The sequence below is a fragment of the Hevea brasiliensis genome, chromosome 16, assembly GCF_030052815.1.
Source record: "Hevea brasiliensis isolate MT/VB/25A 57/8 chromosome 16, ASM3005281v1, whole genome shotgun sequence".
Taxonomy (NCBI): domain Eukaryota; kingdom Viridiplantae; phylum Streptophyta; class Magnoliopsida; order Malpighiales; family Euphorbiaceae; genus Hevea; species Hevea brasiliensis.
In genome coordinates this window covers 64,555,745-64,570,384 of record NC_079508.1, presented here as the reverse complement: position 1 = coordinate 64,570,384, position 14,640 = coordinate 64,555,745, and the positions used below count along the sequence as shown (strand labels likewise).

At 37.1% G+C, this 14,640-nt stretch overlaps 1 protein-coding gene across 1 annotated transcript; it reads right to left on the bottom strand.

The window, feature by feature from the left end:
• Positions 1–1,732, bottom strand: LOC110658861 (phenolic glucoside malonyltransferase 1-like). Its single transcript, XM_021816626.2, has one exon. It carries the CDS (start codon positions 1,514–1,516, stop codon positions 89–91), a length of 1,428 nt encoding a protein of 475 aa, XP_021672318.2. The 5' UTR covers positions 1,517–1,732; the 3' UTR covers positions 1–88.
• Positions 1,733–14,640: the final 12,908 nt, after the last annotated feature.

Genomic DNA, 14,640 nt, shown 5'->3' with positions numbered 1-14,640 from the left:
TATCATGAACAATAGCATTTAAAACTAAACAACGATAATAAATTATTATGAAAGATCCAACTAAAAATACTAATACTGAATAGGCAGCTTAAAGATCTTTAAGGCCTTTAAGAAATAGAGAATCAAATATCTCCATTTCATTTTTCTTCAAAACGATACCAATCTCGACTCCGCCACTTCCATCTTTGCTCTCCGCCATGGAAATGGATCCATTAGTTCTATCAATGGATGTAATTTCCACCTTCTTTGGCCTCCCCCACCCAAAATCCGATTCATAAACCTGGAATCGGGGTGAACCAGCAACCCCAAAAATTTCCATTGTTCCTGGATCCATCTCCAAAAACCTTTCAAGACTATCTTTTGCCCCTTTATAAGGTCCTTTCCCTAACCCTTTTATCAACTTGCTAAAGCTCTGTGCGACAAAGGCAAGCCCATTTTCTTCCATGAGAACTTCTGCTTCTGTAACATCAGTATAGGCGCCAACACAATTGCCAAAATAATTTGCAGGTAGTGGAGGCTCTAAACGAGCTCTACAGTCTGCCGTAAATCCAATCATCACCTTTCTATTTCTTTCTAATCCCCTAGCTTTAACTATGGTAACCACTGTATATGCAAAAGTAAGCACAAAAGTTGATAAATGCATTGGGTTTGTCTGATCTGGATTTTCTTTAGGAACCTCAATTTCCAATTGAAAAAGCACCTTTTGCCTGAGTTTCTGTAGATCTTCACGAGACAACTCGTAGGTTCCTCTCACTGGGTTGGCTGGTGAGCCATAAGACGGCAGGAGCTTCAAGGTTCTGGGGTCGGCATCAGGACTTAAATACTTAAAAATGCTTAACCAATTGTTCAAGAACACAATGTCAAGCCCTTCTGGGTCCTGAATAATTGTCCGATCAAAAAAGGGAGTTAGCTCCGAGGACAAACTTGGGTTCTTGTCCTTTTGACTCTGTTTGCAAATGTAGGCCCAAGCTCTAATGAACATGGTTACGCTTTTGCCATCAAGGATGGCATGGTGGGAAGAGATGCCAATGCAAAACCCCTGATTAGGAAACAATGTTATTTGAAATGATATGATATCTGCAGTGAAGTCAGATACCGGCAACTCTGGTATATAAGGGTGCGACTCAACTGCATCACGAATCGTCCTATCTGAAAGATGGTGAAAATCAGCATCAGACTCTGCAACTGAGAGTGAAAGGGCGTTATTTGGGGCATAGAGGATGAAGGGTTTGTCAACATGTGGCGGCCAGTTAAGTTTTCCGGCGAGAGGGAGGAAGTGGAGGAGAGTAAGAGAGAGAGAGTCCTTGAGTTTGGGGAGGATGACGGAATGGAAAAAAGCAGGGGTTGAATCGGCGAGTTCATAGAAGAAAATGCGCTCAACTGGGTGGAATTTGAACCAGAAAGTGTCGAAGAAAGTGAGCGGAAGAGATAACTCGGTGGCTGAATAAGGAGAGTCCGAGGATGGGGTGACTTGACAGATCTCCAGAACTCTTACTTGATTATTGGTCGATGCCATGAGATCTAATCAACAGGGAGAAAGGAGAGAATAACGCAAAGAGATTTGTTTTTCCTTCTTATGAGCTTTACCTATACTACTTTATGATGAAATCAATACATAGAACTTCTTACGTTTTATAGGGAAAATTATAGCACAATATGTGGTGTACTAAACCAATGAAATGAAGACAAGTTTATCATATCAATATGCCGAGTCTACAAAATAATTTTTCATTTTTTTTTGTAAGCTAAAGAATTTATTAGGTATTTTTGAAAAAAAATATAAAGAATTTATTAAAAAAAGCCATAGCTAGAAACTGGATATAGAGAAAGGCATAATGGCAAAAAACAAGACAGCAAGCCAAACCTCTCAACAGAGTACAAAAAACACGAAAAGGACCTGCAGCGAGATAACTTATGGCCACCTCCAAACAGAGAAACCAAAGAAAACCCAACCAAGCCAAATCAGACACTGAAAAAATCGAAGCCAAGTGCACTAAAGCCCCAATCAGAATTACAAAGTGGAGCCAAGAGGGATACCCAGGCCAATTGCAGCGCCACCAAAACAATCAAATGGAGAGAAGAGGCTACAGCAATTCTGATCCAAGACCCAAGTTTCATTCTTTAATCTTAACCAAAGCTTGACGGCCTCAGCCATTAGCGCACACAGCTGTGAGTAGAGCCTTTGTTCTGCTTCCTCCACCACTCTCAGCCTCTCCCAAGCCCTCCTTAGTTCTTCCCTCTCTTACCGAAGGAACGGAAGCGTGAAAACACAAGTACTATTGAATTCAAAAATTTTCACCTAGGATAACATGCATGCAAGATTTATTTTTATCTATTTGATTACAATGATAAACAACATATTAAAACTCTTTTAATATGTTTTGGATCTGTATTTGCCATTTAAGATTTTAAAATTAATCAGATTAATTTTAGAACCCTAGATTAAATCAAGAATGATTACACTAACCTCTTAATGCACTGCAGCGTGTTTGCGCCTTTGAGATTCGTCTTCAGGACACCAGATGTTGTCCCTCTAGCTTGTCCACACCAAGAACACCTATGGCAGCCCTTGAGCAGCTTCTAAAGCCTTTTCTATTAATTAGAAATTCAAGTTCTGCCTTTTAAGAGATTAGAGATATAAACAGGACACTAGAAACAATTTCTAGTGTTCTTAATTCAAGAGATTGATGGCTAATCTCTTTGAATTGATGAGAGATGAAGAAGAATAGATAAAAAAAAAACCTCAAAGTAGCGTGACAAATGAGAGGAGTAGCCGCTGGTTGTTTTTTTTCTTTTCATAACAACACTTAAATAGCTATATTAATACATTAAATCCTTGTCACATTAGCTCTAGGTTTAAGTGACCCAATCACATTGTGCCAAGTGTCAAACCTATATTTAATATTGATTTTAATCATCTTACATGATTAAAGAAAAAAAACATTTAGCAAGTTTATGTGTAATCCCATGTGTCACCATCTCATGATGCCACGTGTCACACTGTGAAATTACTAAAATGCCCATGTGTCTTAATTTTGAGTTCTTAACCCAAAATAATTATTTTTCTTCTTCTAATTAATTTATATCAAATATAAATTAATTAATTAATCTCTATTAATTAATTTCTCATTAATTAAATTCATATTTAAATACTTTAAATACAAATTTAACCTATACTACACATCCAATTAATCTAGATTTGGTTTCAAGTCATGCTAGGGACTTTGCAATTTAATTGCAAACCAAACCTATTTAATTAATCAATTAAACTCTTTAATTAATTAATTAAATCATATTTAAATATGTGATAACTTGTGTATGTGTGTGACTTACTAGGCTCATCACTAATTGGCAATGAGACATGATATCAACTCTTAATATCATCAGAACTCTTTCTTACCATAAATGATTTCTCTAAATCATTTTATGTACCTCATAGACCATGGTTAACACCTAGCATAATATGCCATGGTCATCCAATTAGTAATAAGATTTACCTTAAATGAACCTATAATCATATGTTACCATGCACTAGAATCTCTCTGTTACAAAATTCCAACTCAAGCTGGAGTCATGGTTTATGTCAAACTCCATTTACTATGAATATTATGTTCTCTTTTAATTCCAGTTCTTGATTAAAAGATTTTCTCATCAGAAACTCTTTTCTGAATAAATCTATCTCTGTCTGGCAGAACTTGAAACATCAAGAACAATTAAATGAACATAGAATTTTATCTCTATTTACTTAGAGGAACAGATTCCATCTTGATCAACACCTACCTCTATATATAACTAGTAGGAGCCAACACATGCCCATATACCCATACATAATACAAGTATGAAAGCAGTATCAAACTCAAACTACCTATATACAAGATAACTGTGTTATCTTAGGTCTAAAGATTATATGCACTGATATGATTTATGACAAAACATTGACAAGAGTAAACTCCATGTGCTTGTCATAAGTGTCACTGGTTCGGCCTACTTATCATTTATAAGTGCCTATCATGTTTGTTATATGGCATGAGACTCACCATTCCATCTTATTTATATCTCATATAAATAACTTGGGAACAAATATGAATACAATCTTTCTGGATAAGTCATGTCCTTATTATGAAGTATCCTCGATTGTGAACCTATTTATAATACTTTATGCTAGAAATATTGTCACTCATATTCTTAACAACTTAAGAATAATATTTCTAATAAAATATCAATGGACCTTTTCTATTACACATAAATATATTATGTAAACGGAAAAGTGGAAATGCCTTTTATTAATAAAATTATGTACAAGATACATACTAAATGATATGCTCTATGGCATATTACTAACACTTGCTTCCTTTAATTTAAAGCTCTTTCTTGCTTCTTGTTTCGCTTCCCTAGCTGCTGCTGTTGTTGCTCCTGCTTGGCTTGGCTACACCCATTTCTGTTATCCTCTTCTCAATTTTTTTTTTCTAATAATTTTTCGTTTTATATGTGAACTAGCAAAGTCATGTGCTTTGTCACAACCCAACCTATGGGCCGGACCGGCACTAGGACCTGGGCCAGCCTAAAGCCCCCGAGGCCCGTAGTAAGCCTAACTGTTCATTTACCCAATTCTAAGGCCCATTTGGGCCCAATTTCAAGAAAACAAACGGACAGTCCGCCATAAATGGACTTTCCAACGGGGAGTTTTCGACTCACCCGACCTGTAAACACAATAAATACTCAATTGGGGAGCTCAGCTCACCCTCCACATACTCATCAGCATAAAAATAAATGGGAGCTCAGCTCCCTCATCCAATCCATCAAACAGACTTAAAATATTAAGTTTACAGGTCCAACATGAATATAATATTACAGACCAATTTCAAATAATTACTGCTAACACATGCGGAAATTCTAGGAGTAATTAAAGTTACACAATATTGATAAACAACCTGCGAGGTAAAAAGGCAGGTTAACCCAGAACAAAATATCCTCCTGTGGCCTGTAAAAATTTTTGAACAGGAGTGAGCGTTCGACTCAGAGAGTAAAATATCAATCTTAACTATAATCTCTATAACTATCTGAACTAATGCACCCTGTAGAGTGAAATGCAACATAAACAACATTTTCACATCATAACATCAAAAAGGTAATTTGGAGCACTCACACACCCTGTAGTATCAATCATATCATATGGGAGCTGATCCCCTATCTGACTCTCTTAAATCCAACTGGTGCGGCCAATTACTCAAGCTCGGACTTCCACTTAATAACCAAATCGAGGGTCCCAAAATTACTCAAGCCGTGACTACCCCTCGAAGGATCGGGTCCCAATGAATTACTCAAGCCGTGGCGCCTGGTCTATCCATAGTCCACACCACATCACACGCACGCCAACGCACGCACCGCTCCAAATTACCACCACAACATTCATGGCACATTAACGATTATGAATGCAACATAATTCGTGCCTAGAGTTTAACTACATAAATATATGCATATAAGTGATGCATGGGCATCTGAACATATAATAATATCGAAATTACAATTAAAATTAATATTTTACTCACGGACTTGTGATGGTCACCGAGTAGTGGGCGGAGGAAGAGAAGGCTGTCGGCTCACGACAATTTTATTACAATCATTTAATAAATTTGACTCAATACAAACAAAGAAAAAGACCAATACGTCCTAAGTCGTGCGAAAATCCGTGAGTCCGCCTATACCTAGGACCTACCCAACTGCAAAAGGGTTCAAAACACACTTCTATACTCACAATCCATATATCAACAGTTCAATCATATCACACAGCCCTCCCAGGCCCATCAAATCAGTCATCCATCACAATACGCAAAATTTCAATTTAGTCCTTATTATTGATCATTTTTGCAAAAACTGCCCAAACAAGCTCTAAAAATTATAAAACTTTGCCCCGCGGTCCTTAGCAATATTACTAAGCTATTGCAAAAAGAATCGTAATTTTCTAAGCTACCACGAATATTTTATGGATTTTTAATCCTATTTAAGCACTAGAAAATTACGTAAAAAGAAAGGTTCGGGTTTACCTTTGCCGATTCCGACTTCGGGAACGCGCTCGGGATGCCTGACAATGGTGGGGTAGCCAAAACCTCGATCCAATTCGGAGACTTTTCCGGTAGTGCATGCGTAGGAAATTCACAGATCCGGACAACTGTCGAATTTCCGCGAATTGAGGATACCTACACGAAGCCCAATAATAATATATAAAATCAGGGGTGTTACATTCTCCCCCCCTTACAGAAAATTCGTCCTCGAATTTTACACAAGGCAGAATAAAGTACATGATTGCACATTGAACAGATAAGGGTACTTGCTACGCATGTCCCGTTCTGACTCCCAGGTGCACTCTTCCACTGACTGGCTCCTCCACAAAACCTTAACCATAGGGATCTGTTTTGATCTCAGCTGTCTCACTTGGTAGTCCACTATGGCTACAGGCTGCTCCTCAAATGTCAAGTTCTCTTTTAGCTCTATCACATCCGGCTGCAGTACATGAGAAGGATCGGGAATGTATTTCCTGAGCATGGAGATGTGAAACACGGGATGAACGTGAGAAAGGTTGGGTGGTAGCTCCAACCGGTAGGCAACTGCTCCAACTCTATCAGTAACCTCAAAAGGTCCAATATACCGAGCTGCCAACTTGCCCTTCTTTCCAAATCTCACGACTCCCTTCATTGGAGAAACCTTCAGGAATACATAGTCGCCCACTGCAAACTCCACATCCCTCCGTCTGGGGTCTGCATAACTCTTCTGCCTACTGAAAGCTGTTTTCAGTCGTTCCCTGATTAAAGGAACTACCTCTGAAGTGTACTGCACTAGGTCTACATCATGCACCTTCGCTTCCCCCATTTCCGTCCAACACAGAGGAGACCTACACTTTCTTCCATATAGTGCCTCATAGGGTGGCATCCCTATGCTGGAGTGATAACTGTTGTTGTAGGCAAACTCCACCAAAGCTAGCTGCTCATCCCATTGACCTCCAAAATCCAAAACACTCATGCGAAGCATGTCTTCCAGTGTTTGGATTGTCCTTTCAATTGTCCGTGCATGCGAGGGTGGAAAGCCGTACTGAAGTTCAACTGTGTGCCAAGTGTCTCCTGCAACTTTCTCTAAAACCGAGAAGTGAACTGGGGCCCTCTGTCAGATATTATGGAAGCAGGAACTCCATGCAATCTGACTATTTCTCGAATGTAGAGCCGAACATACTGTGCCACAAAGTATGTAGTCTTTACAGGTAAGAAGTGAGCTGATTTGGTCAAGCGGTCTACAATTACCCATATCGAATCATATCCTCGCGTGGTACGAGGCAACCCAGTCACAAAATCCATAGTGATCATTTCCCACTTCCATTCTGGGATAGGGAGCTCTTGCAACTTCCCTGACGGTCTCTAGTGTTCAAACTTCACCTTCTGACAAGTCAAGCACTTGGACACAAAGTCTGCTATGTCTCTCTTCATGCCATTCCACCAATAGCTATCTTTCACATCATGGTACATCTTGGTGGAACACAGGTGGACATCATGCGATTGTGTAGTGTGCCTCTCGCATGATTTCATTCCTGAGGTTGTCCACATCGGGCACACATATCCTAGAACCTTGCACTAGGGCGCCATCATTGGCAAATCCGAACTCACCACCTTCACCTTGCTGTATTCTTTCTATAATCTTCATCAATTGTTGGTCTCTGTGCTGGGAAACTCTAACTCTATCCCTCAAGTCTGGCCTCACTGAAAAGTGAGCCAACAATACCCCCTCATCTGAAAGATCTAGGTAATCATCTCTGCTGAAATGTGCGCCAAACTGCCAGAAGATTTTCTGCTTAAAGCATCTGCTACTACATTGGCCTTCCCAGGGTGGTACTGGATGGTGCAATCATAGTCTTTCAGAAGCTCCATCCATCTCCTCTGTCTCAAGTTTAAATTCCTCTGTTGGAAGATGTACTTTAAACTCTTATGGTCGGTGTATATCTCGCACACTTCACCATACAGATAGTGTCTCCAGATTTTCAGTGCAAAGACTACAGCCGCCATTTCCAAATCATGGGTGGGGTAGTTCTGCTCATGCCTCTTCAGCTGCCTTGAAGCATAAGCCACTACCTTTCCATTCTGCATCAAAACACACCCAAGGCCAACTCTGGAGGCGTCACAATACACGGTGTATCCTTCACCACTCACAGGTAGTGCCAACACAGGGGCAGTGGTTAGACACTCCTTATCCTCATCATTATAACTGACTCTATCGAGCTCTCTTCCTGTCCTTTGCATCTTATCCACTTCCCTTTTCCTATTTTTGGTATTGTTGGTACCTTTTCAACCTGCTGTACTTATTCCTTAATTTTAGTCCTATCTCATCCTTACACCTTTTCCTTTAAAGATGTCTATCCCATCATCAACTTTAACTTTCTTTTTATTTCTTAGTCTTATCTTGATTACTAGTTTCATTACTTCAAGAATTCTAACCCTATGATTTACTCCTACCAAAGACATTCTTCACCTTATGTAACACTTATAATTACCCATAGAAAATTTTTCTTGTATCACCTTTTTCCAACTTAACTATCGTAACATTATCATTCCCTACCTTAGTAGGAAATTGCTTATCTGGATGAATATGAGCCCCATAAACTATAAGTTCCATCTGAACTAACACTGTAGGAAATATGTGTCATGCCTTAATTCCAAACAAGATACTTCACGTGTTCATTCTCCTTAATATAATCATATATCGCCCATAGCTTTCTAAACTTCAACCTCAAATTACCCATCAGCAACAATTTCATCTATTGAAACTCATCCATAAATAGTACTTCATCTAGCTCATAGTTTAAAACAGTCGCAAGCCTTAGTAGCTAACTCAATTTAACTCCTGTCATTACTCTGATCGTCCTTTCATACTTAACACTAGGTATGCGCTTACTGTCATTCTCATATCAGGAAATTATGTATGAATTTGTGCCTACCAAACTCTCAATAACTAGGTCTCCTTGTCTCAGTTTCTGTTCCTTATATAACCTTCTAGAACCAAAAGCACAAGCTAAACTTGAAAAGAAAGAAAATATCCTCTTATATTCAACTACGCCCGATTGTCCATATAATAATGTTTAACCTATGTTTCTTAGTCTTTCTCTTCAAATTTCATCATCTCCTAGCACAATTGTGCTCTACCTATAAGGTATCATCTGCATGAACCCTTTACTGTACCATCGTCCTTCCTGCCATAATATATATATTTTTTTTAATTTATTAACTTTACTTATACTCGACCTATGATTCATATCTATCATCGTTTATATTGTGCCCTTAACTTTTGTTGATTCCTGAAAGATTTCTCTCACTAATAAATTCTTCCAACACTAATTCCACCCTTATCTAGGGTCATTAATTTGATCCTTGAACTTTCTAGTGATTTATAACCATCCAGACTTGTCACTTTTCGTTCTACCCCTACTATTGTCCTGTCGTTATTGCTTCACTACAAAGTGATTCTGTTGATCACACTAAAAATGTTTGCCTGACATTCATAACAAACCTCTAACTACCTTCTCACTATCTCAAAAGTCTAACCTAAAACCTATGTGTCATTATCTATCATTCTTTTCCTCTCATCATACCTATTTGATCCCTTAGACTGACTTTTATTCAACTTACTGCTTACTAACTTCTCTTTCTCTACCTATTTAGGTAGTCCGCAATACCATCGCACACCTTCTAACATTTACTCATTATTATTGTATTCCATACCTCCATCACTATTCTTGCTAATATGGTCCCATTTTGGGTTCTCCATCCTTGTCATTCACCTTGCCAAGAATAACACTTAGCCTACCCTATATCTTAACTTTGTTCCTTCTATTATGCGCCATTCAGATTGTCCTTTCATTTATTTCTTTTGTCTTACCCAAAATAGAACTTAACTATTCTATTCCTGGTTCCATTCTTCTTCCTAACATGACAGCTGTACCTACTAACTATATCTTTCAGAGTCTCTACCGCGTTATCACATATCTGTGCTACTCAGATTTGGTCCTTTGACCACTCTAGCTAGTACTTCCACTAGCATTTAGATTATATTGCATCTGCAATCAATTGTCCAAACTTTCATTCTGCACTTTCTTTATCCATTGGCCTTCTGTGATTTATCTTCGCTAATTTATTACTCTTAACACTATTATAATTAGATTATACTATTATTTTGAATAATTTGAAATTAGAAAGGAACTCGAGAAATTACTCATACTTTTATTGTATGATCTCTATTCTTATCCTTTAGCTTACATAATACCCTTACCACCTCGAGAACTGATTCTGTAGTAATTTTATTTATTTGTTATTATTATTATTATTATCCATGTTTACTCAATTAGCCAAAACTTAAGGTTCCGGGCATCCAAACCCGTCATCCAATTCAAAGGATTTACATCCATCGTGATCTGATTATATATGATTCCTATAATAGAACTTGCATCCTCATGAGATACAGAGCCAACTTCTCTCTACCACACTCTACAGTCCCATCTGGGACACTATTTTATTGGTCACCATTATTAGTAATAACTTTCGATCCCTTCTGAAAAGATAGGACTATACCATAACTTGCTGCAACAAAGGTACTACATTTACCACCTTGCCCAAAACCATGTCAAATTAATGACTCTCCTATCATATTATAACTCTGTGAATCATCAATTCATAGTTCCGACTTTCCCTAGGTAGTAGGGTTGTACTTTATTTCATACTGATACACACAAGGTATACTATTCTCACTAAGTTCTAACCAAATGTTTGTCATACTGCAAAAACCATCCAAAATTCCATCTTGAATACTAGATAATCTCACTCTATAGGTGTCACCTTTACTTTGCAACTAATCCAAACCTGCAGTCCGATGGCAATTATTATTGAAACTCTAGAACATGCTAGGGTAACTGAGTCACTGACTCTAGTTATCACCCCACTGTGACCTCTCAATATTCTAACTCTAGACCCCTAACTAGGAGTTCCCAACTACTCTGCAGATATAGAACTCTGTTATGGTATTACTATACCAAAACAGAGACTGCCTGCAAACATCCTCATCATAAGCACTACAAGGAAGTACGCAGCTCTACACAATAATCTCATGTTGGTACTATAATCTGCAGCTTACAGAGCAGACATCGAGAACATTGTATAGTTACTACGATACGTCCTGACAGACTAGGTCTCCTAATTTCTTATCTCTCTTGAATCTTCTATTATCATAAACTTATTCATGCGGGTCATCCACCGATGACCGGCAATGGTATCCTCATCCTTATCTAGGGCAACTGTACTTTCAAGACTCACTTTTATGTACTCGTGTCTTACACGAAATGGGCACACCATTTAAACCCATACAGACAAAAATATAACATTTCTTGGAGTACGTATCCTCATGATAGACCTCACATGTCTACTAACTCTATTTCACATTTCTGTGTACTCCACGAAAATCAAGACACTAAGCGAGGTAATCTTATATTTCAGAGATATAACGTAGAATCTAGAAACAAAGAATTACAGGAAAAGACGAAAGCAGAATCCTATACTCGCATGTGACTCCTAGTAGACTCTTCCCAACACTTAGATAATTTTTCCCTATGAATCGGAGCCTAAGCTCGATACCACATCTGTCACGACCCAACCTATGGGCCGGACGGCACTAGGACACAGGCGACCTAAAGCCTCCGAGGCGTAGTAAGCCTAACTGTTCATTTACCCAATTCTAAGGCCCATTTGGGCCCAATTTCAAGAAAACAACGGACAGAGTCCGCCATAAAATGGACTTTCCAACGGGAGTTTCGACTCACCCACTGTAAACACAATAAATACTCAATTGGGGCTCGGCTCACCCTCCACATACTCATCGAGATAAAAATAAATGGGAGCTCGGCTCCTCATCCAATCCATCAAAGCAGACTTAAAATATTAAGTTTACAGTCCAACATGAATATAATATTACAGACCAATTTCAAATAATTCTGCTAACACATGCGGAAATTCTAGGAGTAATTAAAGTTACACAATATTGATAAACAACTGCGAGGTAAAAGGCGAGTTAACCCGAACAAAATATCCTCCTGTGGCTGTAAAATTTTTGAGCAGAGTGAGCGTTCGACTCGAGAGTAAAATATCAATCTTAACTATAATCTCTATAACTATCTCGAACTAATGCACCTGTAGAGTGAAATGCAACATAAACAACATTTTCACATCATAACATCAAAAGGTAATTTGGAGCACTCACACACCTGTAGTATCAATCATATCATATGGGAGCCGATCCCTATCTGACTCTCTTAAATCCAACTTTGGTGCCGAATTACTCAAGCTCGGACTTCCACTTAATAACCAAATCGAGGGTCCCAGAATTACTCAAGCCGTGACTACCCCTCGAAGGATCGGGTCCCAATTACTCAAGCCGTGATCGCCTGGTCCTATCCATAGTCCACACCACATCACACGCACGCCAACGCACGCTCCAAATTACCACCACAACATTCATGGCACATTAATGATTATGAATGCAACATAATTCGTGCCTAGAGTTTAACTACATAAATATATGCATATAAGTGATGCATGGGCATCTTGAACATATAATAATATCGAAATTACAATTAAAATTAATATTTTACTCACGGACTTGTGATGGTCACCGAGGCGGGCGGAGGAAGAAGGCTCTCCCTCACCTAACAATTTTATTACAATCATTTAATAAATTTGACTCAATACAAACAAAGAAAAAGACCAATACGTCTAAGTCGTGCAGAAAATCCGTGATCCGCCTATACCTAGGACCTACCCAACCTGCAAAAGGGTTCAAAACACACTTCTATACTCACAATCCATATATCAACAGTTCAATCATATCACACAGCCCCTCCTGGGCCCATCAAATCAGTCATCCATCACAATACGCAAAATTTCAATTTAGTCCTTATTATTGATCATTTTTGCAAAAACTGCCCAAACAAGCTCTAAAAATTATAAAACTATGCCCCGCGGTCCTTAGCAATATTACTAAGCTATTGCAAAAAGAATCGTAATTTTCTAAGCTACCACGAATATTTTATGGATTTTTAATCCTATTTAAGCACTAGAAAATTACGTAAAAAGAAAGGTTCGGGTTTACCTTTGCCGATTCCGACTTCGGGAACGCGCTCGGGATGCCTGACAATGGTGGGGTAGCCAAAACCTCGATCCAATTCGGAGACTTTTCAGAGTCGGTAGTGCATGCCTAGGAAATTCACAGATCCGGACAACTGTTGAATTTCCGCGAATTGAGGATACCTACACGAAGCCCAATAATAATATATAAAATCAAGGGTGTTACATGCTTTGCTTTTTGTTTTATATTTAATTTCTTAATTATATTTTATATATTTTAATAATTAAATTAAATTTTCTTCTCTAGATAGCTTTAAGGAATAAACTTTAAATTTTTTGTATTAATGAAAGTAACAATATTCATAAATTATAAAATTAATTTTTTTTCAAATTGAACTTATTTTTATTATACATTTAAATTTTATACTTTGTATAATAATTAATAATTAGTTTTATATATTTAATTTTAATTATTCTGTTATTTAAAAATATAATAAAATACTTTAAATTTTTTTATTTTTAACTAATTACTCCATATATTATTTATATCAAAATTATATTGAATTAGCTAAAAATAGTGTATTATAAATTTATAAAGAAGAAAATATTATTTAAAATGTAAAAGATACCAAAATAATGATTAAATTTTAATTTTACTTTTTAGAAGGAATGGTTCGATTTTAAATTAATTTTAATTTAATTATAATATATAATAATCCTTATACATACAGGAAATCAATTTTTCTACAAATATAAGTAAGAAAAAATAATTAAAACTAAATAAGTTATTTTTTATATAATCACATATGAGTATAAAAACAATTAAAGAAAATATTTTTTATATCGATAAAAATAATTTATTAATTAATAAAGAAAAAAATCACTTAATAAGAGTCGAGGAATTTTCTATTAAGATGCGTGAAAATTAATTTATTAATTTAAAAAGAAAAGAAATCAATTAAAAATAAGTTGAGAAATTTTTATTAATATGAGTGAAATTAATTGAAAAATAATTGATCTTACAAACTTATTTAAAAGATATCTAGCATTAATTTAATTATTTAACTTAAAGTATTAAAATTTTAATAATTAGTATTAAATATGTCATGACCTAACCTATGGACCGGACCGACACTAGAACCTGGATCAGCCTAAAGCCCCTGAGACCCGCAGTAAGCCTAACTATTCATTAATCCAACTCTAAGGCCCATTTGGGTCCACTTTAAAGAATTCAACCGGATAGAGTCTGATCATAAAATGGATCATTTAACAGGGAGTTTTTGACTCGCCCGACCTGTAAACACAATATATAATAAATTGGAGAGCTCAGCTCACCCTCCTCATAATCAAATTATCATAATTCAAATGGGAGCTCGGCTCCCTCATCCAATCCCATCATGCATGCAAATAATAATTTTTACGGGTCCAACATAACTTTTGTAATACATGCCCATAATAAAATAAGTGCTTCTAACACATGCGGAGTCTAAGTGTT

What these genes read in the sequence shown, in the direction of transcription:
- LOC110658861 (XM_021816626.2), bottom strand. Translation starts at nt 1,516, where the DNA reads ATGGCATCGACCAATAATCAAGTAAGAGTTCTGGAGATCTGTCAAGTC.